Raw genomic sequence first — 26,694 nt, forward strand, 5'->3', positions numbered from 1 at the left:
CCAATGACATGTGTGAGTATGTGAAGTTGGAGGAGGGTTTACAGAATCCATTGAAATATAGCTAATTAATCTATGCAAGATAATGTTTAGAAAAAATGGCAAAACAACTATGCCAGTAATTCTGTTAAAACTGTTATAAGGCCTTTCAGACATTATAAAATAGGATAATCTATATTTTTTAACTTTTTTTTATTTCTGCAATTATAATATAATTAACAACAATTCTCTTTCCTTTCTCCTTTCAAACACTCCCAAAAAACCCGTGCTCTCTTGCCAATTCATGGCCACTTTCTCATTGATTGTTACATGCATGTATGTATACATATGTACATTTATTTTCTTAAAGATAATCTGTTCAGTCTGTATAATGTTACTTGTATGTATGTTTTCAATATTATAGGAGGCAAAGAACCTGCTTTTCTATACCAGTTTTTTTTTGTAGTTATATTCAACTTTGCAAATACTAGTGCCTTTGGGATTCTGGTGGTGTTTTGAATTATCTTTTGAGTTATTTTTGTCGAGACTACCACTCACTTCATGGATGAGTAAAATTTAGATGCATGAGTTATAGCAATAAAGATTTATTTTCTGAGGATATGTCTCTAGGTTTATAGGACTTGCCTTATACTTGCATTAAAATATGCAGAATGAGAGGTAAACTAAATAACTTTGTTGATTCCTAATTGAGACATTTATTGAAAAACAGCCATGAGGACAAGGGCTAGATAATATGTATCATTTCTTTAATCTTCTCTGCAGAAGCAGTATGCCAAAACAAATTTGTTAGTTTATTGTATATTTTCTGGTTTTCTTTATTTAATGCTATATTTCAATGCCTTGATGAACAGGTAGGGCTTTAAAAAGGAAAGGAAAGAAAGCATGTGCGGTAAAAGGACAGGAATAGAGGAATTTAAGAGTCTTCAGAACTAGAGTTGCCGATTTGGCCCGCAACGTTCAGCTAAATTGGAATCTTTTGGAACAGAGCATAATTTGAGTGCCAGTCTGCCCCAAAGGTATATACTTCTACTCCAAGTATGCCCCAAAGGTATATACTTCTACTCCAAGTATGCCCCAAAGGTATATACTTCTACTCCAAGCACAGCTGTCCATCTGAAACTAGAGTCTAGCCGGGCAAGTCCTGTGCTTTAGCTGCCAGCGTTATGCAGTACCAGCTTTAGCCAACCACAAATCTATTGTCCGCTAGCCCTATATTAAGAAGTAAGAGGGGCCCTGTCTTACCCACCTACTATGGTATGGCGAGGAATGCTGAATCAGCTTAACTAAAACTGCTGCCAAAGGGTGGGGAGGGCTGCTCTTCTAGTCCTGAAACAGCTGCTACTCCTCCCTGCTTCTAGCAAATGTTGTCTTGTTCTTCTTTGTGCTCTCCATAGCAAAGCTGCTTTGCTGGCAGCTGGAGGGGGCACTAAGTCCAGGTGAATAATTTTTTCCTCACTGAAGGGCCGAAGCAAGCAAAGGAGAGTTTTCACCTTGGCAAACAAAGGAGAAGACTTGCCTGCTCACTCTACTAGGCTGTCTAAGACAATTGTAGCCGTCCTAAGTTACTGTGTGTTTTTTTTCTTTCTTACTGTGTATGTAGATGGGCTCTGAACTGGCGAACTTGTCAGACTTTGTCCAGCTTCATTGCACCTCATAATGGGTCTAATCACTTAGTATGATTACAACTAATAAAAATCGATAATGTTGGTGTTTCTTCTGCTGAAAGACCATCTATTCTATGACAGAGGCCAAGCAGACTGGCCACCAAAGATTAGTGTTGCTTAGAACTCAATCAGATATAGTCCATTTTTTGAGTTGTGATAAATCACTTATTCTATATATGGTACTAGTACTTTTAACCAACAGAAACATATACAGGTTGTGAATAAGCTTGTGTGTAGCATGGAATGGAGGTAGACTAGCAACAATGCTGCTTAAAACTAGCCATTACTTCACCCTTTCTAAAATTATATCAGCATGGTCTAGAGATGCTCCCTCCACTACTACTGACAGTCTCCAGAAAAATAGTGTATCTTTAATTTTAGGAAGAACCCCAAAACAGCTCTCTAGGTCATGTGGCATTGCTAGTTATACTAGTAAGCAATTGCTGAGTCCCAGTGGAAAGAACCCTGAGCAGTGTCACCATCTTAGGGACATTTGTTGGTCCCTCTAACATCATCAGTTTTCTTCCTAGTGGATCATGAAAAGTAGTTATTAATTTAAAGTAGAGATAGTTTATCAAGGTAATATGTAGATAAAATTCTTAAATTTTTATTTGTAGGTGACAAAAATGCATAATAACTTTAATTGATTGCTATATGCCAGATATTCTATATACTATATAGGAATTAAACAGTTTTTTTTCTCATATCAACCCCATGAATTAGTTTTATGAATGTTACTTGTTTGTTTCCTTTAGAATTGTTTTCTTTAGAACAAGTTTTTTTTAAAAAAAAGAATAAATTTTATGTCAAACACTTCAACAGCCAAGTGTCCAGTGCAAAATGTATTTTGAAGCTAACCAGAACAGAAACAAATTAGATATGTTATTGATATTGTGCTATACAGATTAAAAGGGAAAAGCTTTCTCACAATTAATTAGATAGTAGATGTGTATACTACTTAAGAGACTAATGTTCTTGATAGGAGTTCTGCCCAGGAAGATAACTGTTTTCTGGATTAAACTCCACGTTGCTAACAAATTCAATGCAGAAAACTTATTTCTGTAATTAAATTTGTTCTGGTCCCCATGCCACAGTGGGAACACATGCTTTGGTATCATACAGGTCTGAATTTAACAAGTGGAATGGCTAGAGGTGGGTCACTTCACCTCCTTTAAGCTCAGTTTTACAAAACAATGGGAACGGGGAAATTCATTATGTAACATAGTTGTTATTATCCCTGAAAGAACTTGCAAAAACTTTTCACCAATACTAGAAATTGTACAACATCTTTATTATCATTGAGGATGGGGGAAATGATAGAGGTCCAGGCAACTAAGGAATGCTTAGAATGGAAAAAACAGGGCTCTCTGGGAAAAGCAATGCAAATAGTTATTCAGTATCAAATGGTCAGCCTCAAAAGCATATATACAAGTAACAGTATATAGACTGAGCCAGTTATGTTTAGGAACATGTGTATACAAATATACATATGTATATAACAACAATTAATGAAAAAAGAGATCATGAAATTGGGGGGAGAAAGGAGTATATGGGAGGGGCAGGAAGGGGGAAATGGAAGGAAGAAATGATGTATTTACATTATTATCTCAAAAATAAAATAAAAAAATGACTTCTCTGAAAGCTGAAATAGATTGGGAAGAATCAAAGTTCTTTGCTGGCCTTTAGTCCTAGCATTCGGAAGGCAGAGGCAGGCGAATCTCTGTGAGTTTGAGGCCAGCCTGGTCTACAAGAGCTAGTTCCAGAACAGGCTCCAAAGCTACAGAGAAACCAGGAATAAAAAGTCCAAGCCCTCAACAGGGAAATTACATGCTTAAAGTCAAATAAGTAAGGATGTAAAACCTAATGCTTTATAGAAAATTCATGTTCTTTGTTAATGTACACTCATGCAAGGCTTCCAGATACTAATTATTACTCCAGTTTGCAGGCAGCTCTGATCTACATATCCTACTTCTTTCCAGAGAGCTGAAGGTGAAATATCTCACTTTTCCCCTGCTTCTGTACCAGATTGTCAATCATTAAAATGTTAATACAGGCTGATAGTACTAGCTTTTGTTCCTATACCAGGGGAGCATAATTTCTTTGGAAATTAAATGTGATTCAAATGTTTTTCTGAGATCTTTTGAGTGATAGCCATGAGTAAACAATATTAATCAATTTATGTAAAGGAGTCTTATTGATATTCATCAAAATTCAAGGAGGAAAGAAGGAATCTTCCATCTGTGGCACACAGAAGTCCCATGGCACACATCTTTCTCTGGATCATGGGGATCATTGTTTTGTTTTGTCTCGTCTCTCTTGACTCTTTTCCCTTTAAATAGTAATACTGCTTAGTACAGTGAAAAACTTAGACTGCCATAAATTTCTTCAAATTTTTCTGGAAAGAATCTGAAAATATGGGAAGAAAATTTGTTCCTGGCTTTCTACAATCATTTTCCACCACGTTTATGTCCGTGTGTTATATATTATTATGTCAAATCTTAGGTAATTTGTCCTAGCTATATTAGATGGTGATGGTCATTTGAAAGCAGGGAAGTCTGTCTATATTGCTGGTGCCAGATATACCTGGGACTAGGAGGCAGTAATAGAGGGAGAATTAATGATATAAAATGGGATAAACATCAGTACTTCATTCTTTCCAGAGTAATCAACAATTGGATATGAACTGTTTCAGCGACAATGCAAGCAGAGTTAGTAGCACCCTGGACTTGCATCCCTTCAATGGAATATAATATCTTTATTTTTGTACTGCACAAGTTCTTAAATAGGGGTGCACACCAAAATCCTCCGGAGGAATCATTTGCATAAACACATGTCCAAGGTCTACATGAAAATATTTCCATTGAGAACTACTGCTAAGCTAAACTTCAGATGTGAACACGAAGACTCCGGGAGGGCTTATTCGTTTATTCAGAAGCTAGAAAACTTTAGCATAATAAGTTTTGAGTACATAGAGGTTTGACTCAATATAGTATGATTTTCTGGAAAGAAAGACCAAAATTATTTCTCACAGAACAGCTTGCTGCATTTCTCCAAACTCCCATCACTGGACAGCCATACACTAGGTCTTCTTGCCAGGAATCACCTTTTTACATGCATTTTATAAATTAAGAAGTGCATTAAGCCACTGATGAACAGTTTAGCACATGAGATTAGTTCTCACCTAATCCCAAGGGAAATGAGCTCCATGGCAGGTAAATTATTTCTAATGGCTGTGTGAGAATTAAGAGGGAGAATTTCCTAACAAGGAGAGTTGCTCCCAAGAAAAGCAAAGCCAGATGTAGCACCTCTGTAAAAGGAAAGAGCCTTAAGGGCTATGTGGGAGGGGTGGGGGATGAAGGCAAAGTACACTTTGTCAGAGGTTATCCAATTGCCCTTGATGGAGGGAGCCTGGTTCTCTCACTCCTACAGGCTCAAGTCTTTTTTACTTCGAATGACCCTCCACTGACCCTAGTTCATTTAAATGCAAAGCAACAAAAAGAGAAAGACTGAAGGACTTAATCCTAACCCTTAAGTTACAAAGTATTAAACAGCTGATTGATTGGACCAATTCAGAGAAGGGACAGCACACACTGTATATTCCAAGCAACTGTTCAAATTTATTTGGCATTTCAGGAAAACAGACTACACTAAGCCAATGGAGAAACAACCTTCTCAGTCTCTTTGCACACGGCATTTTATTTGCTTACCTGAACCTCATTTAGAGTTATGACGCCTTCTAAGTTCTCCAGTGGAAAGGGGGATTGACCATTGGGTCAAATCCTGTGAGACCTCTTTGATGTGGTGAAAATGTTGTAGTGGTCACAAGCTAAGGATTCCAACTGAAGGACAGAGAAAATGGGGACATGGTCGTGCAGATTAGGTTGTTTAAAATTAACTGATGAAAAGAGACATGGTGAAGTTCTGTTTGCCCATATAAATGGAATTTGGGGACTACGACATTGGCAACCATGACTTTTACTATCCCCCTTTAAATCTCTTTCCAGTTATGAATAAAGCCTGTTTGTCTAGATGTCTTCAGAGTACATATAGTTCAGAGACTATGTTCACTTTAAAATGTGGTTTTGATTAATCCATTCTTGGATCATCCAGTTTCTTTTTGGTCAGTTAACTTGAGTCTTGGACTTTAATATTTTTTCTTTTTCATATTTGGCTATGTAAAAGGAGGATTAAAGCACATATCAAATCTAAGCAGCAGGATTTAAACCAGACTCATGAACTTACTCCTCCCTTCCCATGGTAGACATGTATTCCCTAAAGCATCACCAATGTTTTCAATTAAGGAAGCCAGTTTAAGTGGCATGTGGACCACTTTCTTAAGGGAAGCCCAGAAGCCAGTGCTAAAGTCTTGGCAGATAATAAGACAAAATTAAAATCTAGTCATTTTGGATTTACTGGAAATCTGAAATTTCTATGAAACCCCAAGATGTTAATAATCCCGATAGTAAAGGAAGGAGAAATGCAGTGTCTTTAAAAAAATTTTGGATACCCCATCATATCCTTTGGAAGTTTGTCATCCAACTAATGAAATTGCAGAAGTGGGCATTTACCTGTGTTTCTGCCCCTTCTCTTCTGGCTTAGCCTGTTACCTTCAGGGCCTCATTATGGTCATCCTGTTTGAGTTTTTCATTTATGACCCGTGGAGTAGTTAATTATCAGATTCTACTTTTATATCTTAATTCCGTTTGTGTTGTCAGTTTCAAAATCAGGCTACTGGATCACCAACAGCATCAGCATTACCCAAAAACTTGGTAAGAATGTAGAAGTTTTGGTTCATTCCAGTAATATGGAAACAAACAAGAGTTGGGAATGCTAACTGGGTGAAGCAGACAGCTTGCTTTAACAAATGATGTCATTCTGGCTTACACCTAGTGGAAGAGTCACTGATGAAAAACATTTCTTATTCTTTCCTCCCATTTTACATAGAATCAGCTACTGACCAGGAGTAAAACACATTTTACTTGGAGTTTCAAGATCGTTTGGCAAAACTTACTTAAACTCCTTTCCAATCTCCTAAATATATGATACACACAAACTTAAACACACATGCACAACATGCATACACACACAAATACATACATACTATGCATGCTCACACATGCAAAAATGAAAGTTAGAAAACAAAAATATTATTATTTAAAAATTCCAACATTCCATGAAAGGGAATGTGAATTGTTTTCTTTCCACTTGGAAAATAATAAAGATAAAAGATGAAATAGGCATAAAATTTTCCAGGTTAAGATCTTACAACATATAGGTTTGATGAAGAAATGTAAGACTCTCCTTCACAATAAAAATAAATTATAAGCCATGAAAGTATGTCTTTGGGCATGGATAAAAGCAAACACCCTGACTCTCCTGCTCCCACAAATTTTTAAAAGTTTAGAAATACATGCAGCCCTGGTTTTGATTATAGAATTAGTTACTTTCCTCTGCTTGGCATATGTATTCTGTTAGTGATTTGGAAACTTAAGCAATTTGTTCCTTACATCTTAATACACAGTCGAGTAGCATTTTGGGACAGTCTTCACAAAGTTCTTTTTTGGCAAGTTACTGACGGCAGCTTAATGCACTGGTTTGCAGTAGGGTAACAGCATTCTGCAGTAAATTTCTCTGTGCTGATGGCTTAGAATGCACTAAATGTTTCTGCAGAACTTTCAGATCTAGAAACCTGGGCAGAATTTTTTTTTGAAAGGGCAGAAGTTGATAGTGGAGATAGAAAAAGTTGTAAGCTCTCATGGTGAGATTTACAAAGAGATAATTTAGAGATGATTTGAAGACTTTTGCTATTTTCTTGTCAAATGTATTCCTCCGTTGTTCCAGTCAACTCTGTAAATCCATTTAAGAATAAATAAGGAAATAAGAGAGAAAAAAATGTTTGTCAAACCACGTGTTTGACTAAATTAATTCTTGGTTAGTTTACACTGGCTGAATATGTTATTCAAGACGCATAGCCTCAAGCTACTGCTGGACTTTTATATTTTCCTGGTAAGAAACGGAGGCAATATGAGTATGATATTATATATAGTTAATGAACTTCAGACAAAACATATTCATTTGAGTCACAGAAAGTACCAACCCTTATGTACTCTAAAATACATCACCTGTGTTTCTCCTAACCTTCACCCAAGTTGACTGAATCCAGACTCACTATATCCTGGTACATAATATTTTAAATGGATATGCCAATTCATAAAGGTTCTAAAGTTCTCTCAGAGGTTGGCTTTTGGTAATTATAGGAAAATATCATAATCCAAAAACATGGATATTTGATCAAATTTATATGTAATAGCTTTGGAATTATATTGTTATTCATATGCTAGTTGATGAAGAATATTCATGGAATGAAAAATAATGAAAGAATATCAATGTTCACTAACTACAGGCCATCCTAATTTTGGTAAAAAGGAATAAAATAGTCCAGGCTAAGATGTCTTTACCACAGTACTACTGTCTGTTTAGGTAAAAGAGTAGGGAACTTGGGATCACTTACAGTGATACAAGGTCCAGTTTTCTTAGAAACAGAATCAAGTACATTTGAGATTAGTAAAGAACCTTAACAAATATAATTCAGTAAACATATGGGAAGAAAATGTTGCATAACGGTTGAAAACTTGAGCTATGGAGTCAGATGTTTTGGATCTATATATTCTGTCCCTTAAGTGATTACTTTCCTCATCTGCAAAGTGGGTATAGTGATATGATTTGACCTATCAAGTAGTCATGAGATCTAACTGAGTTTATGTATGTAGGAGCTTTTGGAACTAACATGTTATGTAGTCAGCCATCAGCAGTTTTGTCATTGATGTTAATTGAATCTAATGACTGACTTTGAACGAATGGGGGACAATACGATATCATATTAAGCATACTACTGAAACTTCAAGCATTTATTTCCTTTCTAAAGCAGTAATTGTTTTGTTGCTCTGTTCTACTTTTTCGAAAATAGATCTCTAATGAGGGAAGAATATAAGATAGGGTAATGGAGTACATGCGCAATGAATGCAGAGGGGGACTACTAAGGAGAGAAGACCAGCGCCAGGAGAGCAGGGTGGTAGTGAGAGAGGTGGAAAATAAGTATGTATGAAACTGCTCTAATGAAACCAGTTACTTTGGGTACTGACATAAACCTGTAATAAAAGTGAAAGCAGGAGAGCTCTATCTTCGCTTGCTATCTTAATCCTCTAAAAGTACAGGCAGTTGATTAAGAAGCAAAAGCTTGATATAGATCCTGTGTTTCACAGTGATCTTCATAGCCAGCTATCAAGCAGCTGGATGTAAAGAGCTTAGAAATCCAACCCTCCTGCTGGTCAAAGGACTGGAAGTGGTTTATAATATTATTAATATGTGAAATATCAAGGTGAGAGATGAGAAACTAAAATAAAAAAGGAAATTATTTCAAGAATCTAACAAAATAATGAGATTAACAGAATAGAATAGAATGGACTTTCTGGTATTCTAAGTGAATGGGTGAATAACTACAATCAGGCATCACTTAATGATGGTGATACATTCGGATAGAAAAGCTCTTAGTGAATGTCTTTCATGTTAGTTAGAACCCTATAGATATTATATGTGTGTGTGTGTGTGACCACCTTCATATATGCTATCCATTGGCAGAAGCATCATTATTCAGCAGATTAAAACTCTTTTATATAAGTTTACACAGAACTTGTATGTCTTCAGAGAAAAACAACTAATTGTTTTGTGGTCAAATCTTAAATAGTTAAGGATAATCAGAAGGACTCCTTGGCTGCACATAGGTCTTATATTATATAAAAATCTTACCAAGCAAGTAGAGCTATAGCAAAACAAGTTTAAAAGCTATTTTCTTCAGGTGTTTATGGATAGGCAGGAAAAAAAATTCAGCTGCAATTCTCATAACCTCTATGTCTGTAAAGAGTAGTTAAGACTGACATTTCAACATATGTGAATAAGCCACATTCAAGCCATCTTGTACCCCACTTCTTTTGCTTCTATGCCTCTTCTATGTCCCGTCTTCCTCTGTCTTTTTTGATTCTCTCTCTCTCTCTCTCTCTCTCTCTCTCTCTCTCTCTCTCTCTCTCTCTCTCTCTCTCTCTCCTCTTTATTAAATCTTTGGAGGTTTCACAGCATGCACTCCAGTTCTGTTCACCCTCCAGTCCTCCTATATTACTCCCATCCCTGTTGCATCCTCCACACAAAAGAAAACAGAACAAAGCAAGGAAGCAAACAAACAAAAGCAAGAACAACAACAACAATAAAAGAAAAATCCCATTAAACCAAAACAGAACTAACTGGACAGTGGTTGTGCATGCCTTTGATCCCAGCACTCTGTTGCTCTCTTTATTGATGAGACACTTTGACTCCTCTCCTCTCCTCTCCTCACCAGCAAATAAACCCTGTCATATTAGAAAACTTTAAACAAATATAGAACAATAAAATGTTTTTGATTGTCCCTATATTAAGTTAAAAATTTATTAAAATAGAAAATCCAATTAAATGATGAATCCACTATCAGAGCTGTAATATAATATAGTAAGACACACACACACACACACACACATATATATATTGTGTGTGTGTTTGTGTGTGTATAATATATGGCAGTAGTTACATTATTACATATATTTCTTAAAACTCATAAAAATGTACACTAATTTTAGTATGTATTTATGTATGTAAATTATACCTTAATAGACATATCCTAATTATAACCCAATAAACCTATCCAATAATTGTGCATCATGCAAGGAATGTTACATACACCTTTAATCCAAAACCTTAAATCCCAGTACTTTGGAGTTAAAGGCAGGGAGAATAGCTACAAAGACACCCTAGGTTATAGAAGACCCAGCAGAAGAGTCAAATAACCAGGAGATTTGTTGCAAGACAGTAACTTCTGTATATGAGAGGGAAGTTGTATCCATGAAACCTTAACAATACAATTGCCTGAAGTATACTTGAATATGATAATACCAGTTGATATATATGTATATCCTACAATGCCCACCCCTGCATGAAGAGCTACAGGGAGAGAGAGAATCAGTCTTCTTTAGGAACAAATCCCCTGTATCCACTTGCAATGGTCATTCCTAAACACATGTACATACAACATCATTAAGGAGATTCAACTGGCTGTAATTACGAACATATATGTGTGTGTGTGTGTGTGCATAATATATATATATATATATATATATATATATATATATATATATATATATATGTTACAATAATAATTAAAGAACAAGAGGCCATGAGTTTTAGAGGAGTTGGAAGGAAAAGATGGAGGGGGAAATGATATCAATACAGTACTCATGTGAGCTTCTCAAAAACATAAAGAAAAATGAAAACATGAGACAAATGCATAGATTAATTAACGGCAGACAACCAAAATAATAAAAATGTAAAATTCTAAAGCCAATCATGGTATGTGCACCTCTTTTCTTGGGTAACAAATAGGAAGGCTGGGAAGGATTGCTTGTTGAAGTCAGCTTGAACAAAATAGCAAGACCCCATCCCATAAAAATAAAAGATAAAATTTTACAGATGAAAGAATTGAGACCGAGATCCCACAGACATAATCTCATGCTTGGCCAGGAACATACTTCATCCGAGTGGCAACATCAGGTTACTTTACTTTTCTGTAGTTTGTTTATGTGTCTGCAAACTGAAGGGTTTTCATTAGAATCTCATTAAACTAAGGCGGTTCTCTGTTGAGGTGACCTGATTTGCAGGGTGATGGCGGGAATAGAATTGTTTAAGTATCAGAAAGTAAATCATCTGTCACAAAAACAGGTGGAATGGATAATGTCATGTGAAATTTGAGAAACATCTGTTTGCCTATAACAGGGCCTGGGTCAAGATGGAGCCACCTGGTTGAAATGATGTATCAGGTTACAAAACTCAGAATCTAGTTGACACAGGACATTTTGAGCAGTGTGGAGACGGGAAGGAGGAGACTTTCCAGTTTTATAGTTTTAAAAATTGTTTTACTCTAATTTCTTGTTCACGTAGGGACACACAAGCAAAATTATTTTTGCCACAATTTATAGTATTTCTGTGGGCATGTAGCACAGTTTCTTTAAATTTTGAGGGGAAATCCATAGTTGGGGATTCATTTTCATGCAGAAAGTTAGAAAGAATGCAAAAGTGGTTGATGATAATGTTGGAATACTATTTGATTTTGATTTCTTTTTGAAGCTCAAGCCTATAACTTTGCATTGAATGTAGTAGTTCTGTTTGATTTTTCAGTGTTTAGTGCTTACTATGGGTCAAGCATTGTGATACTTTTTGTATTTATATTTTTATTTCTAATTTTGTCTCTTTTCTTTTTCTTTCTTTTCTTTTCTTTTCTTTTCTTTCTTATTTTTTTTTTGAGACAGGGTTTCTCTGTGTAGCTTTAGAGTTTGCCCTGGAACTCACTCTGTAGCCCAGGCTGGCCTCAAACAGAGATCCACCTGTTTCTGCCTCCCAAATTCTGGAAGTAAAGGTGTGTACCACCACCACCCAGCCTTCTTTTTAATTTTAAAAAACAACTCTATGTGGAAAAGTTACTCCTTTTTCTCAGATGAGGCAACTTCCTAATAACCAATAATTTTGAATACCTTGTTATGAGCATTTGACCTTTCGTGTACCTTTCTTGAATAATATATTTAAATATTTTGTCAATACAAGTCCCAGAGAAGCTACATAATTATCTTCTCTTATTCCATGAATTGTCTTTATACTTCAATTTTTGACACAGGATCTCATGTGTCCCAGGTGTGCTTTAGACATACTATGTAGCCAGGGATATACTCACACTTGTGATCCTTTCGCCCCTGTCTCCCCAGCCTTAGAGTTTAGTTTTCATAAATTCAATTTATCTATGTTTACCTTACTTCTTTGGGCTTTGTGGGGGGTCATAGTTAAAAAATAAGTTTTCTTCTACTATGTTTTACTTTTATCTTTTGTATTTAGGTAGTTTATTCATTTTGAGTTACTGTCTGTATAGAGTAGAAAGAAGTTGAAAGTTTAAAAAAATTATAGTCTCAGTATTATTTGCTAAAGTTCTTTAACAGTTTCCATTGACTTGCGCTGCTATTCTCATAAAAATCCCAATAAGCTGTAAATATAAAGATTTTTAATTTATTTTGTGTAATTGTCAGGGCTATTAATTATTCTTGCTATGGAGTTGGTTTAGACATTTTGCCTCCATGAAAATGAGATAGTAACATAAAAAGTGAGCTTACTTGCTGTCAAGTAATTATTGAAAGGATTTTATACTCATGAAAGAATAGTGACTTTTAACACTGAATGCAAATGTGGCCAGATGTGGCCATTTATACTTGCAATACTACCACTTTTAAGTCTAAGGCATTATTGCTGTCAGGAGGAGGCATGCTTCCTAACAGAGTTAGTTTCATGCTAGCTTGGGCCTACACTGAAACTCTGGCTCAAAATAAACTAGCAAACAAAACAAAATAAAAACAAAACCGCAGAGGCAACAACCAGAAGGAAAATTTAATTGAGTCTCTGTTATAATAAATTAATTTTCACTACACTAGTTTAACCTTGAATTTGTATTTAGTTGGTAGCTAGTTTGGGAAAAAATATATAAATGTCATCATTGGTGCTGTCTGTAAAATCCAAGAATTCCTCACTGATTAGCCACTAAAATTCAAACAGGAAAAGAAAAGGAAGCCAGATAATTATCCTGCACTAATTAAACCTAATCATAAGACATTTCACAAAACAAGAATCACAGGAAAGTCATCATCCATATCTAAAAGGAAGAGAAAAGTATTTTAAAGTCTCAGACATACTTTCTTCCTCATGATTTTCCTTTGATTCCTGAGATTATCCAGAGATGTGTTTCAAAGGCTAGCAATGGGTGACAGAATATTTTGGTACCAGGATATGGATCATTTGATGTACAAACAAACTATATAGAGAAAAAGTTGACTCCAAAGTGAATGTATTTGTGGCTTTAACTTTCCTAAGTCAACATTTGTGATGAACACAATTAGTGACAGATGTTAGACCCAGGATAGGGAGGGTTGTATTTATGCCATCTTCTTAATGCGTCTTAGCAAATTTACTGAATATATTCTAGTAGGCAATATATTTGTGGCAGAGTGGCGCTGTATGTACATAGCAAGCTCACACTTTGGGTTTAAACTTTCTGTATGATAAGTCATGGGTTTGAAAGTAAAGATTTTAGTTATTAGAAAAATAAAATGTAGCAGGAAATGGTATATCCCATTCATTCTTGGGATTGGCCTAGGGGTGGAAAATCATATTGTATAGTTGGTAGATAAGGAAAAGTTGGTATGTTGTGGGATAGTATAATATATGAATTTTATGAAATTATGACCAAAATCATTTCATTACATTAGTTACACTTGCTAAATATCATGAAAAAGTCACTGTGAAGACACCAGGGATAATTTTAAGGATGCTAAAGTTGCAAAAGTTAAGGAGGCAATTGTGTTATTGAATACTATTGGGGAAAAGAGTAGCAACACCCTCTATTCAGACTTACCGTACATCAAGACTATTGGGTTAGTTGAACAAACATATATATTTGCAAAATTGTCATTTTCAATGTTTCTTACTGATGTTTAGTCAAAATATTTCATAAACTTGTCTCATTTTATCAGCTTGCTACAGATAAAGCAGCATCCAAGATCTTCTATATACTTGAAGAATCTTTCAAGTAAACATTAGGCCTATTCTCCCTGCAGTGTAACAACCCTAGTACCTGCAAACTTCCTTGTTAAGACTAACAACTCAGTAATTTCTTCACCTTTAATGGTAACAATATTCAAATTGATTGAAGTGAAGTCTATTCAAAAAGTCACTTTCTATAATTTTTCAGATGAAGGAAGGAGCCTGGCAATCTCAGAATTCTAAGTGACTTGACTTTTTTACCTGATTTTTTTTCACACTGTCATTTTAGTCACCTCATACAGTGATTTCTAAGAATTATATAAGCAAGGCTTACGTTAAAGCATTTCCTAGACACTTTCACTATAGAAGTCAGTTTGCTCACAAATGCAAGAGAATGATCTTCTGAGGTTTCCCCCATACAAGGGCATTCTGTGACATGAACCTATTTGTCATTTGTGAGGAGATTTAAATTTGTACCTTAGTTTTTCTATATTTCCATTTTATTTAGATTATATACTTAGAGATATTGTGAATTTAATATCTTCATCAAAGGACAGACCATACAATTATCAGTAAAAGAGGAAAGAATCTACAGTTCTCAGTAATAGTTAATATCCAGAGATCTAAGTGAAATATGAAAACATCAGTCAGCATATAATACCGCATAGTATATTTAGTTACCTCATCAACATGGAGGAGATCTTGACACTTCTACAGGCCACAGGCCAGCTATGACTTGGCAGTTTTGAAAATCAAGTTGGTCTGTTTATTAAAAAAAAACCCTCAAGTGTTTGAAGATCCTTTAAAGTTAAACAAAATGTTAACACAGAATATGTGAAACCATCAGGTGTAATAGTTATAGAAACAAATCTAAGGCTTATAGAAATCTGCATTTATTTTAACTGGTGGCAAAAACAGTTGTGTTCAAAGTGTGCAAAATTAAAATAAAATGTGAATCACACACACATATATTTCTCAATGGCTAAATAATTTTCCTGTTTCAACTTGATGATTAAACTTGCCAAAATAATACCAGTTTCTGATTGACATTCTGTAAGGGAATACTGGGTCAAGACAGAATTAATTTACTAGAAAAAAATAAGTCATTCAGGGAACCTAGATTTTGCTATAATAGTAGCTACATTTCACAAATTCCAAAGAAAAAGAACGAGTCACATGAGTTACTTGGCTCTACACATTACTCAGTATCCTAACACTTATTGAATATCAGTTAACATAAAAACCACAACTCTCCCCAGTTTTATCCCTTTCACAAGAAAAAAAGCATTCTATTCTTTCTCCTCTTTTCTTCATTCCTTTTATTCCCTCTGGATCCATTTCTCTCAGCTCTTGTGTCAGGAAGGCAGCTTGTGGGTATTCTACACTTTCCCAGTCCTAAGTTACTCCATCAGGATAGAGCTGTCTCCTTCTACTCCCCATATAGCACTGTGTTTCCCTTCATCCTTGTGAGATGTTTTCTGCCCCCCCCCACCTCCTGCTTGGAAATTTCCTTATTGCATTCCTTTGCAGCTGCATAATGAGACATTTTGCAAGGGTTCTACTAAGCAAGGTAATAAGAAAACAGTGCATCTAAGACATTAATTGTGATCGTAGGGGGAGAACAGTGGATGGGAAAGCAGTTGGGGTAGAAGTACATTCTGAGGACAGATTGGTTTTTGCTAGAAAACAGTCACTAAGGGGGTCTTGAGCTCAGTCTTTCAGGTATTACCCCATAAAGACTTGAGATATTCTCCGACTTACCGTAGTTTACAACGAAATAAAAGTATACAGTACATGACAGTAAGAACAACCTTTAAACTACACTGCTGACAATGACTCATGGCTCAATTACCAGCAAAAACCCTTGGAGACAAAATACTTTTGTGTTAAATACCAGATGTAGACATCCTGAGTCGTTTTTTTAATTGCCTCGTTTAAGTAGAACGATAGCAGTATGCTCCAGTAGCTCTTAAGGTGTGCAACAAATGCTTGGGCCCATACAAGTGGCGAAGCCTGATGCACTGTAGTTTATGTAAATCTGTTATTTGGCCTGTAATTTAATGGGGCTTGGTATATTAATAAATAAAATCAGAGTACCCAAGTAAAACAAACCATCCTACTTTGCCACTTTTCTTTGTAAGACTCAAACTCTTTTTCTGTCACTGAAGAAGACGAAGAATTGTTTAGGAAGAAAGGAATTGATCTGGCAGCCCTGTCACCATGCTGTGGAAAATACATTGCAGAATCTTCCCTTCATTTTTATCTTGCCAATACTGGAATTTTTTTTTTTTTTTGGAAATCCATGGGGAATGGAAATACACTTTAGTCTTATTTTCCTAAAAATAGGCTCAAGGAATTCTTCACTTTGTGAATATTCTAGGTGGTACATACAGCTTTCTAACAATAAAAGTCAGATACGTTTTTTAAAAAGGAAACAAAATCAGAAGATTCTTTGATGGTACAATTTTAGTTCTCCTGTGAAGTCTCAAATGGAATTGTTTTCTTAGTTCACATTTACTTTTATAAGCTATAAGAGGTGTAATATATAGTTGAATTCTAAAATTTATTGTTCTAATATTAAAACAGAAGAACTTTTAAGCAAAGTAATGGAAAATATGTCTAAAATAAATGAGGTTGGATTAGTAAAAATACAACATGATATTAATACAGTACATCCAAAATTACAGTGAAAGTCTTTGACTTTTGTTTCAAAATTTTTATAAATGTAGTTGACAAAAAATGATAACCTTATTTTCTTGAATTATGATGAACTCTTTACCAAACAATTAGCGACTATTCTTTCTATGCACATATAGAACATTAAAAAACCTGACTATATGCTTGAGTCTACATTTCAGAGAATTCGTATTCTACAAAACATACTGGATGCCTGAAAAGAGGTTCTAATTCAGCCTACGTGACAAAGCTAGCATAAAGACCAGGAAAATGGGACACAGGAGACACAGGTAGATGTGGACGTGACAGGAGACATTTACCTAGTTACCTAGGATACGGAATGCTAATGAATTTCCCCCTCAGTTTATGTTTTGATATATAAGGCTCTTTGGAGAATAAACGAGAGGAATTCTTCTTCTCCAGGATGTGAACTTAGGATTTCATGAGGGACCACTGAGCATCTCCCTCCTGATAAGCCCCCCCCCCAAAAAAATTAGAAAGCGATGACAAAATACACTAAATCTTTATGATACATTCAGAAATGAACCACATGCTTATGTGTCTAATTTGGAGGCAAATGACTACTTTAATATAAATTCAAAAACATGTTCTCTCAGATATTTATCTAATCAAAGAGTGCTTTTGTTTGCAATATTTAATACATATCAAGTAATAATAAATTTACAGCATAATTCATAAAGATTTTCTGAGGGCCTGAATAAAATATTGTTAAGTCAATTAGTATAATTGACTTACTTGAAGGGAGATTATTTAATCTACTTGTAAAAGTAGATTTGTTCAAATTCTTTATTACCATTAGATTTTATATCACATATCTAGCTTGTTGTATAGTTTAAAGGGAATACAGAATAACTAAAAATGTACAGAGACAGGTGGAAAAAGTAAAAGAACACAACACCAAGACTAGAATAGGAAGTGATTCTTGGACTGTGTCTTGGATCTGTTGTTAATACTATCACTGGCTGTGTGAATTAACAAATTTGGAGATTAGTAGTGAACAATATAGGAGGGAAAGTTATGAAACAATATGAAGTAGGAAAGAAAAGAAACTCAAATTTTAACAAGGCAAAGTTATACTCTGTATGCTCTTATGGTATTTTATATCTTTTTTATTCATAAACGTATGTTTCCTTTAGGTGACTGTCTTAATCTCTCATATTACCTTACATTTAAAGATTGCCTTATTAAATTGAACTGATATTCCCCAGTGATTTTCTTAAATGAAATCTGTTCCACGCTCCACATTAAATCTTTCCTTGAAATCATAGACACCCTCTCTACCTTAGACTCATACCCAGGGCTGTTGTGTTTATCCCTCTATAGGCAGACCTGGAAGAGTTAAGACTCTCCTTTTGAGTGGGGGGATTTGTAAGGCAAAGCTGTTGCTTTTGGTTGTCATGGCCCTCTTCTCATCTGTTTCAACGTGTTTCTTTCAGTAGTTGAGTTGCTTGGTAGAACTAGAGACACTGCAGGTCACATCTGTCAGAACACATGGAATACATTTTGTGTGAGTGTGTTAGCTGATTCATGCATTGCGGAAAGACGGCAGTTCATGCTAAAACACTGAGACACTGTGAGGAAGCATTATCCAGTCCGTGCTAGAACCTGCGCACTTACAAGGAATTTGTTTCTTTGCACTTGCCCATGCCCTGACACAAAGCCCATGGTGAAGTCTAGACAGATCTTAGAGGGAAAGAAGCAACTCTGGGACAGAGAGCAGGCAGGGGAAGGAATGTGAAAAGTCAAGTGGCTTCTGGTATTCAACCCCCTCTTATTTTTGTAATGTGCTTTCCGAGGAAAGCAGTTGTCGTAGGCTTAAAAGCATCCACAGTGAGCTGTGTAGCTCTCTTTGACTTCCTCATGTTTTCACTATATTTTACTGAATAATGATGCTTAGAAGTGTCGTCAGTGGATTTGAGGTACGTGGGCACTAGGCTCATGCAGGTTATAGTTTTCTCATCATATACAGTCCTAGGCTGTAGGGTTGACATTTTAAAAGCCCCTCCCATCTATGTGTGTGTGTATGAACATTCCGTGTGTATGCAACTGCCAATAGGGGCCAAAAGAGCTAGGGTTACAGGTGCTCATCAGCCACCGGATATGGGTGCTAGAAACCAAGCTTAAGTCCTCTGAGAAAGCAGTTAGTGTTCTTAGCCTCTGAGCCAACATTTTATTCCTGTGGACTATGACTTTAAACTTGTATTAGTGACCAGCATTGGATGTTTTATGATGCCACCTACTTGTAAGAATAATTTTCAAAGGTTTTGTATTTTTTTCACCTTTAGATCTGACTTATGTAGCAATCTATTGAGGGCATCTCTTAGTTACCTACTAACCGCCATTCATGTATTTCTAATACACACACACATACATACAACTTTAGTCAAGTATATTGGACTTTATTGTACATTTTTTGCAATTTTCTGTTTGTGCACTGTAGTATCAGAGAGAGCAACTGCATTTGCAAATGATGTTGCTACATATTTTGACCTATTTTCCCTGCAGGAGTAATAACAAGGGTAATAAAAGTCAGTTGAAGCTGCTGTATAAGCACACATAACTGCCTCAAATTACAGGGCAGACCCTAAGCTACAAAGCCACTGGAACCGCAAAGGCCCTCTGCCGCCTGTTCACAGTTCTAGTAAGCATGACCATGACTGTCCCAGATTTCTGGAAGAGGAAAAGCATTAGTTTGTCTGGTTATTCTGATGCTTCTGTAGCTTTTTACTTTCAAAGTCTGGTTCACTATGAATTCATTTACTACAACTAGCCAAGGTCTGTGTAATTGGATGGTTTGCTATCAAAGAAAGAGGTAAAGTGCTTGACGCTCTCACTACTTTATGGCACTGGACTTGACAGAAGTACACATCTGTGTGTATGTATATATACAATATTAATATGTAGTATTAATATCTACTGCAGATAGTTAGTGAAGGTTTCAGTATAGTAGCACAGCTGAGGATTAGGTAATGCTACCTGACAGACAAACCTTGTGTGGGTTTGGCAAGAGCCTTGGTTCTGCTTACTTCTTATGGGTTCCTGCCCTCTGACATGGACTAGCATGTGTCTTTCTAAGACTTGAGGCTTTCTTGAGAATTGTTTGGAACTCTAAGTGGCCTCCCAGTGGAACCACAGAGAAGATTGTAGGGTTGAAGAAGGAAAATTCACCTACTGATAAATCAATGTCCTTTGGATTCCTGGAGTACCGTGCAATACTGCAACATTTAAGAGGTTTTGTCTGGAAATATGAGTGTATCATCGTGATGATTAGGAACTATGGTCTTCCTAAATTTTCTCCTATTTTATGTGGCATAAAATGATGTTTCCCACCACCACTCACATGTCTACACTCTCCACTTGGCCCATCCCCTTCCGTTTTAGAATCATATTTCAATTAAGTTGGTTTAGCCCAATACACATTTGCTGAATGCTTGTGATCTTAAAGTTAAGTAAAAATGAAAATTTCCCTTAACTGTCATCTATAAGTAGATGGAATAGGTAAATTATTTATTAGGTAAAAAAATGTTTGGGGTATCAGATACATAAGTTATCAATTGATTATATAATTTAAGTTTATGTAACTTAGGTAACTGGAGTATAAACCTACCCTTATTTTATGCAAAGATGTGACATAGCTTTGCAATGGCCTGTAAAGAACAACTGTTTTGTAAGTGATATTTATAATAAGTAATATTTATGATCTCTTAAAAGAGTTTCTTCTTTGGAATTCTTAACAGAAAATGACTGCTTTTTGTTCTCCCCTGTAACTTTCCATGAAAGTTATAATAGTTTGATTATAGAAGTCTTAAATCCTAAAGCTTCAATGTTACAATAGTATTAATTCAGTTTCAGGCTCCATTTGCTTCCAGGCACAATCCCTTGCTTACTCTGAGTTATCTTCAAGTGCGGAGAGCAATCACACCTAGGAAGACTTTTCCATTTTTGATGCACATGCTCTGCCAAAATCTTTGTGCCAATGAGATAGATGCTCATACAAATATTGACATATTCTGCATAATGCTCTCTGGCAGTCATTCATTCTAATGTAATGATCAGTGTGTGTTCTTTCAGTATCCTAGGCTTTGTGGGAATGAGAATTTTGTCATTTAGTAATTATCATCGATCAAATATCCACATATTTGTGTCCCTTAAAACATATATTTAAAAATCTAAGTTTGAAGCCCATAAAATTCATTTTTCTTTCAAAATATACTACAACTCCTTGTAAAGAGTGATCGATATTCCATGCATGGCCTCAGTTCTCCCCCTCCGTCTTTGCTGTATCTTTGCTGATTTTAATCACACCTCCAAGAACTGATTACTCTGAAAACATCTGTCAATTTGGGCTTTTTAAGCTGGTTTGTATGATGGATGAAGAAAAAGAAAACAAAATGAGAAGACATGCATGTCAGAAACAGTACCCTTACAACCAGTCTGAAGGAATAGTTCCTGGGAGGCCATACTAACCTTCTTTGAAACCCTTCAGCCAACCACGTGCTTTTGTATTTCTGCATAGATCTGTTTATAGAAACTATTCAGTTAGTCATGTTGTCTCAGCAAGTGTTCCCAGATACTGCTTATGGCTGCCCTTGTGGTAGCCTTCAAGAATCAGTTGGATGTTGTCCTAGGGATCAAAACAGATGATGAAGGACAACACTGTGTGGATAAAAAGCAAGCCACACAGCTGTAGAATGAACATGAGTACCGAGAGTAGCTGAGTGGTCTTTCTGCACCACAAATTCATGTGGGTGCTTTCAGTTTGCCAACTGCAAACAAAGCAAATGACTGGAGGGACTCTGAATGAATGGCTGAAGAGAAGGCAGTTTTTCCACAACAATTTCTTTAACTACATAATATAAAAATTGCTTAATGGAGATTACAAGGCCATCAAGAACTATCCTATATTCTTTCTAGGGGAAAACATAGTAATTAACTGTTGCAGAATGATGGATTTTTACCAACACAGCTGTCACAACTGCTATTTTAAATCATTTGTTATGGTTTAAAATGTATAATCCCCAAGAAATTGATCATTACTGCAATTCAGTGCTGACTTTTCAGTGCCTTGACGATTTTGAAGCTTGCATCAGACGTTCAGCTAACAGAAGGCAGTCATACAATAGACAACTAATGGCTTATTTCATCAGCGATGTCTTCTCTCCCCCTCTCAGCAAGATTTTACTTTCCCGCTGACATTTCAGATATGACTAAAGCAGGTGTGCTCTGATGTTCTGTTTTCATTTTTTTCCTGTATGCTCATTCCCCCATTTATTAATATTTTTGTGTTTGGTGGGTTTCCCCAGTCATCATTGCCTGATAGTATTTGTTTATGAAGCTCTTTCCACATGAGACCACGATTTAATCCCTAATCTTTTCAAATGCTGCGCCATATTCATGTTCCCATTGACATTTGTTCCACTTCCATGACGGTTTCCCAACTATTCCAATGGCAAATAGCTGGAACAGACACTCATCTTCACCTAAGCAGCCCCAAAGATGAAGGGAAGAAGTATGAAATAAAGAGCAAGAAAAGCTTAATTGAAAGGATCAGTGCCAACAGAAAGGAAATTTGGGCTTGGAGAGATGGTTGACTTCTTGGTTAGTTAGGACCTGGTAAGGCTGAATGTTAGGCGATGTGGACACCGCTAAGTCATATATTTCTTCTGTAGTTCTAAGTTCAGTTAGATTTACTTTTGGAATGTTAGTGTTCAAATGAGCCTTCCTTTATTATTTTCAAGACACTTTCACAAATTGTAACTATTCTTTAGTGTAGTAATTTGACTTTCCAAGGGAATTGGAGGAGTCTGACTACCAAGTAGTAGTACAAGTCGTCCTTTAACCTTCAACATTGTGTTCATGACCTCCCCTTACCTTTTGTGCATATCAAGGTTTAGTCTCCAATTAAAGAAACACTACCTATACATTAAATCTACATATTATACATTTATGTAAGTATACATTATATCTACAAGTTTGTGACTACTGTCTTCAATTTAGGGGTGTGTAGCATTTTTTGTTAGTAAGATATATTCAGAATGCTGATATTAACATTCAAGACCAACAGCACAATAATGAACTCTGCTTTTCCCAGAGGAAGCAAACTAAATAATGCTGTTTATTTGACTAACCTAAATTAATTAAGAACACAAATCTTTGCCAAGTTGAAATTAGCACATTGAGGGGTATATGTTCTCTCCTGAGTTACTTCAAATAGATATGTAAAAAGAGTACATGTTTAGTTCTGAAGACATTATAATTTGCTAGTACAGCTATTTGGGACCTTATTTATGTCTTTTTTTTAAATAGTAGCCTGTATTAATTGTCTTGAACCCTTTAAGAGATTCTATTAAGGATTCAAGAATTTATATGAGTAACTATTTTTTGAGTTTTCTTTTCCCTTACTATCATAATCATACATATCTTAAAAATTGTGACTCCAGACAGCTTATCTTTCTATTATCTTTGAGTGTTTTATATTTTAAAGATTATTATTCCGGTCCAACTAATGGATTCTGTATATTGTTGATATTTCCGTAGGGAAAGTGGTTGACAAAATCCAATTTATAGTTGTGGACTTTTCAATACTCATGAGAACCAATAACAATTCTTAATATTTTAGACAAAATCTGTCTGATTTCTTAGCATTTTCTGCATACATTTACAAAAAAATTCACATGCATAAAACACAAATTGTACCTGGAAAAGGAAAGGCCACATTAAACCCCCACATTACAAATGATACACATCTTTCGCTACAGAATCTTCAGCTCTTATCAGAAAACAGCTTCCACATAATCAGCAAACCACAAGATGGCACTACTGAACAATGAGTTTATTTCAGAGAGGTGCCTTCTAGATTCTCTAAATAGCTGGTCAGGAATAACCTTATCCCTCCCAATTAACGTCAGTTACTTTCACTGAAATGCAGTGACACGGAGAATAGTGACTTGATAGTGGAGAAACTTCACAGGTCTTAGGGCAAGTGATCAAGGACAAAACATCATAATTGTTATGTTGTAATACACTTCACTTATATGTGCTATAAAGGGACTTCTTGCCCAAGTGTGCAACCTCAGAATAATTACAAGAAAGCATCAGACAAACCAAAGCTGAGATACATTATACAATGTGGTTGACCAAGAAAATCACAAATAAACTGTAATATAGTTTAAAGTAATAGCATACCAACATTAATTTACTGTTTTTATTTATTATACCATGGTAACATAATATACTAACATTATAGAAAACTGAAAAAGAATTCATAGGAACTCTGCAATATTTTTTAAACTAATCTCTGAATTTGAAATTATTTCATATTAAATGTTAAAAAACTCAGTATACAAATGTTACCTGAAATATTATCTTAATCACAACACTTTATAATTATGTATTTTTTTAAATTTATTTATTTATTAAGGATTTCTGCCTCCTCCCTGCAACCGCTTCCCATTTCCCTCCCCCTCCCCCGATCAAGTCCCCCTCCCTCATCTGCTCGAAGAGCAATCAGGGTTCCCTGACCTGTGGGAAGCCCAAGGACTGCCCACCTCTATCCAGGTCTCGTAAGGTGATGAACATAGCGGATAATGAGGAATATAATTATGTATTTTTAAATATGCTGGACATCTGTGGAAGCTTGTAATGGTTGTCTTAACCTATTAAATGATTTGAAGACCTAGGGTCTAGTTTCCCTTCAGGAATAGTGAGTAAATTCTTGAAACTCGACTTTAGTACAAATCGTGTGTAATTTTGAAATGAGAGTCAATCACAGATTGAGAGGACATTAACAAACTGCTTCTTTACACCATGATTACTAGCACTTAGTGACATTCCATTACCTCACTAATATGTGTTCACAAATATGGTGGTGATGGAGTTCTAATTTTGCAAGGTGTTAAATTTTGCTGTCAATCAAAAAAGGTGATATATGATTATTATCTTTGCTAGTCTGCCAAACACTTTATATTGTACAAAATAGTAGTATGAACAGAATAGCAGTTTGACCCGTGAATAACCTCTTAGAATCAAAAAAAGGAAAGATGTAATTCACTGTGTCTACGGAGAAATGCAGGTATAACCAAACAAGGCCACAAACTGGAGTACAAGGTGAAGTTGGAATTTGGGAAATTACTGCTCAACTTAGTATATAGTCCAAGAATAATTTTCTGCTAGAGAACTATCATATAAGGCATTCCACTTAGCTTACTCATAGTAACACTGGACTGGTATTTTTCTATTACCACAGCATGAAATATTTTTTAAAAATTAGCACCCAAAATAAGCTTTAATTTAAAAATCTATATGTTTACTTTGATATTATTATAATCTATGATTTTCATTTAGCCTAAGATTACAATGTTAGACATCATTGTGATGCCAGTAAGAAAAAAAGTCTTCCAGAACATAGTTCATAGGATTTTGGTTCCTATGATTCAAGACATATTAAGAAGTTAAGAGCCGGGCGGTGGTGGTACACTCCTTTAATCCCAGCACTCGGGAGGCAGAGGCAGGCGGATCTCCGGGAGTTCGAGGCCAGCCTGGTCTACAAGAGCTAGTTCCAGGACAGGCACCAAAGCTACAGAGAAACCCTGTCTCAAAAAACCAAAAAAAAAAAAAAAGAAGTTAAGAGGCTGTTGAATTAATTATGTGTCACTCTTATCAGTGATCACTATGGAGGAAATTGTGTGTATGAAGAAATATTCAATAGGAAGATAATCTCTGCACAGTGCCACATAAATGTGGTCAAAAGTGTAGAGTAACATGTCTTCCTTTTGTTGCTGTCTTAATTGAAGATGTGCACTTTCCATCTGGATTCTTTGGTGGAACACAAATCGACACTATTAGTTATATTCAGTAATTTAGATGATCAGTTATGTCCACTGCTTAACATAAGCACAAACATCTAAGCTACCTAATAAGCTTGCTTCATTTCATAAGTGCTTCAGATTTATGTAAATGTTGACGACATAGTTATGTATTAACATGCTATGACTTTGACTTTAATTAATATATTTTGCTTTGTTAGTTTCTTGGTAGCTAAGTAAATAGCAAACATTTGGCATTTATCACTGTCCTTTCTTTCAGGGACTCCATGAAAAGACGGGTTCATTCACAGCTGTTAAAGTAATGAATGCCCGGAAGGTAATCTAACCTGTGCCCTCTCTGTATGCTGTGCACTTCATATACTGTGTGCATGGGAGAAACAACTCTAAAAGCACTGTGTTGAAGTAATGATTTTATATGCTAGTGAGTTAAGCTGAAATAATTGTAGTTATGTAATCACAGTTAACAGTGTATTATACTTACTGGTTTTTATTTTCACATTAAAAATGATTCATTCACATCATAAATTCCAAGTATTTGACTTTATAAGCCACTTGAGAAAATGCCTATCTTGCCCTCTAGTTTCAGTGGTTATCTATTGCTGGGGTTAGCAACAAAAATACTTCCTTTAGTATTGTGGTAATAGTGTTCTACTCTGTCTTAGTTTTTCCTCAGATAATTTCTTTGAGAGTTGAGGCCATTAGATCGTCAATGACAGGTAGAAGGAAAGTTGTCAAAGATGCACGCTTTTCATATATTTTCAGACAGACAAGCAAGAGACCATTTAATTGGCACTGTTCCTGCTAATATTCATAAAATTGCCTCACAGTTCATAATCTATTGTCAAAGAATTTGCAAA

General features: G+C 35.6%; 1 protein-coding gene across 1 annotated transcript in view; it reads left to right on the forward strand.

The window, feature by feature from the left end:
• Nrk (Nik related kinase) overlaps positions 1-26,694 on the forward strand; it is a 99,613-nt gene that overhangs the window by 17,070 nt on the left and 55,849 nt on the right. Inside the window, exon 3 of the mRNA XM_075956883.1 lies at positions 26,097-26,153. Within this exon, the coding sequence (XP_075812998.1) occupies positions 26,097-26,153 (57 nt within the window). The remainder of the gene's footprint in view (positions 1-26,096; positions 26,154-26,694) is intronic.

This window comes from Microtus pennsylvanicus, chromosome X (assembly GCF_037038515.1).
Source record: "Microtus pennsylvanicus isolate mMicPen1 chromosome X, mMicPen1.hap1, whole genome shotgun sequence".
Classification (NCBI taxonomy): Eukaryota; Metazoa; Chordata; class Mammalia; order Rodentia; family Cricetidae; genus Microtus; species Microtus pennsylvanicus.